The sequence below is a fragment of the Gavialis gangeticus genome, unplaced genomic scaffold (genome assembly GCF_001723915.1).
Source record: "Gavialis gangeticus isolate Ggan-Ray unplaced genomic scaffold, GavGan_comp1, whole genome shotgun sequence".
Classification (NCBI taxonomy): Eukaryota; Metazoa; Chordata; order Crocodylia; family Gavialidae; genus Gavialis; species Gavialis gangeticus.
In genome coordinates, this window is record NW_017728992.1 from 186,517,777 (window position 1) to 186,523,497 (window position 5,721).

Consider the following 5,721-nt stretch of genomic DNA (forward strand, 5'->3'; position numbering starts at 1 on the left):
CCCCCCCCCCCCCGGCTCTGCCTGTCCCCACTTACCTCAGCTCCTGCTGCAGCTATCCTGGGAGTGGTGGACGCCACATGCTTGCAGCCGCTGGGCTCTGCCATGCCCCAACCCCCCCGGGGCTCTGCCTCCACTGGGGCACCATGCTCTGAACCCCCTGGTGTGGCAGAGTGCAGCAGCTGCAATCAGGCAGTGCCCTCCACTCCCAGGGCTGCAGCAGTGGTGGGCAGCTGCCTGCAGCCCGATGAGAGCAGGCTGGGGCCGGTGGCTACTGCAGGCTCAGGCTAGTGATGGCTCCTGGCACTCTGCCTGTCTCCAACCCAGCCCTGGGAGCTGCCAGCACCAGCTGCCTGCACCAGGGCATGGTGCAGCCCAGCGGCTACAGGGAGCTTGCACTGGCTGCCCCCAGGACAGAAATAGAGGGATAGAGATGGTTACTACAAATCTAGCTGCCTTTGACCACCCCCACCTCCCCTGCTTAAATGACCAGGTATTCATTTCAAACTGGGTATACTGGGAACAACCTTGCTATTGACTCATGCCTCATGATTCACAGCAAGGCACCACACCACATAGTAACCCACCTGGTTATAAATGTCATCTGATCTCAAGCGGCCTATAACCATGCTGATGAATGTTTCACTTATAGGTACCCTACTGAAGTAGCTTTCAGGGTAGTTTGGAGGTCTTTTGGCCCCAGGTTGGCTTGAATACCCAGTGCTTCGGAGCAGCTTACATATATCATCCATATTGGAATCAGCAGAAGATCGAGCAGCACTAAGTTATAAAAGCAAAAAAAAAAATGTTGTTACATGAACTGACTCACTTAAGAAACAAAATTCTTATGTACTGGTTTTTAGAAGTTATTTTTTCCTGCAGACAAAAGAATAATTTTTACCACATAATGGGAGGGCAGTTATAGATATATGGCTGTACTTAAATTCCAACTAAGTGTGTCAAAGGAGACAATGAACCTTATATATAGATCACACAAGATGGAAACAGGAGGCATTATACTTAGAAAAGGAATCTAACTCCTTCCCTCCCTCCACTTCCTCCTCCCCCAAATTTTCTTTTTTGCCTTATCTGCACATTCTGGAGAGGTGACACAGAAATCTGTCCTTTATATCCAAAGTCAACCAGAAGTACCAATACATGTGCGTGTATTCAAGTACTGTCCCACTGTCTCTTTTAGTGAATTTATTATGGGTAAAAAGCTTTAGACCAGAGGTGTCAAACATACAACTCATGGAGTGGATACAGCTCGTGCAACTGGTCCATCCAGCCTGCTGGTAGTCTGACAGCCTACTGGAGGTTGCAGGGCAGGGCTAGTGGGACATGGCCTGCTACAGAATTTGAAGTTCCTGGGCCCTGATGGACATGGCCATCGGTGGCAGGCCCTTGTTTGCTCTGTCACTGCCTCCAAACCTGTGCTGCTGCCCAAACCTAGACTTACAGATCCAGCCCAGGAGTAACCCCCAATGTGGTTCGGATTGGCTGAGAGCATAGGGTTTTAGCAGGACACCACTGCTGTAGACTGTTAACCTTGGAGGCTTTTGCTTGGTTTAATCTAATGCTGCCAGCCTTACTCAGAAATTCATTTATTGATTGTGCTATTCAAGAGTGCTTTGCAACTCAGGGAGGTACAGCATGGGAGACAAATTTGTGGTCTAGAAATTAAGACAACCTTACAAAGATCCAAAAGTGCTCTCTCTGATGACAGAGTAAAGATCCAAAAGTGGAAATCTCTGATGACAGAGTGACAGTACTGATAGTCCATGAGGAATCTATTGATAAATTATGTCAAGTCCTTAAGTCACTATATGAAGGCATCTGTGGCACTGAACTTCCAACTGGATCTAAGCAGCCACACCCTGATATATGCAAGGAGATCACTGATCTCCATAGGCTCCACATCAGTGGCAGGCAATGACCAGTCTGTGAGCCAGGTTGGGCCCATGGCAGACTCTGTTTCTCAGCAGCCTCTGCTCACATTGCTCCAGCCGGTTTCCATAGAGATCCAAGATGTGGCAGGGGGTCAGGGTGTCCATGCTGCGAGCCCTTCCAGTGCTGCTCAGGCCAGTCTCCATGGTGGGGAGCTGCTCTGGGGCTGGGGGACGTGATTTTGCGGCAGTAACAGCATGGTCCAGAGCCAGAGCAGAGCCGTGATCTGCTGCCTGCATGGCCTTGCCTGGGGCATTCAGGCAATAAATCACAGCTCTGCCTTGGTTCTGGACCATGCTGTCACCGCAACAAAATCTTGACCCTGGTCCCAGCCCCAGAGCAGCTTCCCACCTAGCCACCAGCCCTGCCAGAACCGCTTAGGCCAGTCTCCATGGAAACCATGTCGTCCCCCCTCCCCCTGCCTCCGCTGTCATGGCCTGCCACTCCTGGGGTCTCCATGGAAACCACCCGGAGCAACATGAGCAGAGGCTGCTAGGAAATGGAGTGGATCTACTGGTTGGATCCACCATTTTGCCCACCCCTGCTTTCATAGATTTCATAGACATTAGGGCTGGAAGGGACCTCAGAAGATTGTCCAGTCCAGCCCCCTTTACATGATCAAGGGAAAGCATCTACCCAGTTCCAAGACTGGAGCCAATATTTCTACATGCTACATTAAATTTATGCATGTACATAACAATTAAGCTTAATATGCTGCTTGCTGTATTCTAGTTGCAGAAGCCACATTAAAGCACTTCTAAAGTACAATACCTGTATCTATAGTAGGAAACCAACATTCTCTCTCTGACCTCCCCTTCAATTTTCTGGTCGATAACCAGCAACATGACTCCATACAAATAGAGCGCTTCACACTGTTGAGAAATACTATAAATTAACAAATTATGCCATCTAATAATAACATGCCTTTATTTTTGAAGCAGAATTAATCTTTAGACATTACATAGACAGTAATACCCTATGTTTGCTTCTGAGTTGCATTAGCCTCATTCTTAGATTGACAAATTATGTTTCTAAGCCAGTTAAAACTATTGGCTTCATAAAACTGGCCATTTGTCTTCTGCAATCTGTGGGAAGAGGACAGCTATTCAGTAAGATGGTCTGAGATGATCAGCTCATTTCATAGGAGTCGCCTAGTGACAATGACTTTTGGATTTCTAATGACCTGGATCTAATTTGAACCATGACTGAGTGAAAGTGAAGTTCTCTTTATTCCCTTGACCAGTCCCATAAAAGTTCCTCACACAGAAGAGCCACAGATCTTAATCACATTTGTGAAATTAAAAATTTATTTTTGTCTATACCTAATGTTAAATTTAGAAAAGCTGGATGCCAAATTTGATGATAACTAAATGACTTCATTTATAATACTGATTACTAACTCTTGAGTACTTACTAGAAGCTGCTTCCCATCTTCATTAAGCAGCACAGTTTCCAGTGTTTGTTGAATATAAATTCCTTCATTGAGATCATCCAAATATCTAGAAATGTTAACAAAAGGTCATTCATGCTTTAGGAAGAGTCCTCTCTCTGCTTCTTAAGCCAGAAGCCAGGTACCTTCACAATTCAGTCAGAAAATTTCCCCTGAAGGTCAACAGAACTATATTGAAGTCCCACTCCTAAAGCTTATTGTTAATATTTCCCATGTTATGCAAAAGTCTGCCTGGAACAGGTTCAATAAACACAAGTTACTTGAGAGCAAGGAAAAGCTGGCATTAGAGGCCTGAGGCTACTAGATGCCAAACCTCTTGGAACACATACTGGCCCAGTTAACATCTCTGTGGGATTTGAGAATAGTCAGTATCCTGCAAACCTGGGCCTCATATTCTAGTGAAAAAAAGAACACCAAGTTTTTAAGTTATCTACTCACCTCTGTGTGGATGGATGTAACCTAAAGAAGAAAAAGCCTAGGATCCAGTCATAGACTATGAAGCAACACTGGGATATTATGCACAAGGTTAAACAGTACATTATTACCAGAATCTTGAAGACACTTTGAGATTCTGACAACATGAATAGAGATTACCTTACAGATAACCAGATACTATGGAAATCTCTAACATATTTCTATCCTGTTTTGCTTTGATAGTAGTCAATGTGAAGATACTTCACTTCCCACTCTAAGAGGTTTTTACTACTCTAGCTAGTTTAGCATTTTTGGATCAGATCAGCAAAACCCAAAACTCTTATCAACTTTATAGACATGCTAGCGCATCTTCCTTATAGAATGGTGTGAGCTGTTTTCAGCAGAGACCACAGGATAAGGCAAATTCTTTGGAAAAAAATATTTGAGACTTATGATATTGCTTTCTTCAGACAGAGATGCAAAAGGTAACAAAGGGTTATCTGAATATATTTCATTCTCTTGCAAGTTTTATTGTGAATGTGTATAAGAATCATTAACTTCAACTTACATGCAAAGAAACTGAGGAACAGAGTTAATTAACTCTCCAAGATTACACAGTAAGATATTAACAATGGCAGGAGTAAAACTTGGATAAACCCCCCCTCCTTTTTAAATGTCTATCTTAGTGTTCTCTGATACTACCCACTACTACAGCAGGGTTTTCTACACAAAAATCAACATCAGAAGCAGTTGCTAGTTGGCTTTGGGGAATCTCTGACACTTGACTAGACTATGTTGTTAAGTGTACACATATGTAGTTTAGCACAGGGGTATCCCAAAAAAGAAAACACAGAACACAAGACTAAGATTATATAGTTACTGGTGTCATTATGTTAATAAACCCTGTTACATGTACCTGTTTAAATCTACAATGTATTTGTGGACGCTTTGAAATGCCAGATAAAATCTTGTTAATATTTCTATGTTGTTTTCACGGAACTCTTCATCTAAATCCAGTAGCTCAGGTCTGGCCTCCAACTTGCCTTCACAGATTTCAGGCCCCTAAGAACAGGAAATTTATTTTAAAAGAGTAAAAAAAAGTAATGGTGATAGATTGCCATAGGACACAATGGATGAATTATCAATTATTATTTCTTTCTTGTGCTCTGTGAAAGATCCACACAAAAGGAGACAATGACAAACAGACTATACAACTAACGCCATGAAACTGCATAAAGTCCTGCCAAATGCACCAGGGAACCAAACTGAAACACTTTTTTCTCTCTTTTGGTTATAGTAACTTCAGGAATTACTTGTATAAGGGGGATTTCAGGCAGAAGCAGAAATTCTAAATCACTGATGTTTTGAATCTATTTGTTCTTCTGTTTCCCATAGGCACTGAAGAGAATGAGATCAGACACTGGATTCAAATTCAGGAACTCTGAATCTCATTTATTGCTCAGAGGCTACTACTCCTTCTACAAGGAGAACTGCATGATAGGGGACCTCTTTTATTGTATATTTCTTGGAAACAGAAGGGCAAATCAGTCATCATGAGGAGTCCCATACAAATTGTTCTCCAGAATAGCAGAGTTAAGTGGGTACTGCCAGAGGCTTAACTCAAGAAGGGAGATCACAGCTCCTCTGTGGAAACTAGTCATATCGGTGCTGGTTAATGTACCACACATCAACCGACTGAGTGAAGGTATAACAAACGTTTCTTTATCATAACAGAAACACAGAAGTTTTCACAGCAGTACAAGATACAGAATAGAGCTAAAGGCCACCAGATTGACTTTTATTAGTAGATGTTTTGGATTGGGAATCCAGAAAAAAGATGACAAAGCTGATATGGAAATACAAAGCGCCCGAGCGACGGACTAACAATAGAGGGATGGGGGAGAGGAGGGGAA

The 5,721-nt window shown here is 43.3% G+C and overlaps 1 protein-coding gene across 1 annotated transcript in view; it reads right to left on the reverse strand.

The window, feature by feature from the left end:
- WASHC5 (WASH complex subunit 5) overlaps nucleotides 1-5,721 on the reverse strand; it is a 49,722-nt gene that overhangs the window by 34,522 nt on the left and 9,479 nt on the right. Inside the window, exons 3-6 of the mRNA XM_019528154.1 lie at nucleotides 4,725-4,870; nucleotides 3,359-3,443; nucleotides 2,716-2,816; nucleotides 585-777 (exon numbers count right to left, since the gene is read on the reverse strand). Coding sequence (XP_019383699.1) covers nucleotides 585-777; nucleotides 2,716-2,816; nucleotides 3,359-3,443; nucleotides 4,725-4,870 — 525 coding nt within the window. The remainder of the gene's footprint in view (nucleotides 1-584; nucleotides 778-2,715; nucleotides 2,817-3,358; nucleotides 3,444-4,724; nucleotides 4,871-5,721) is intronic.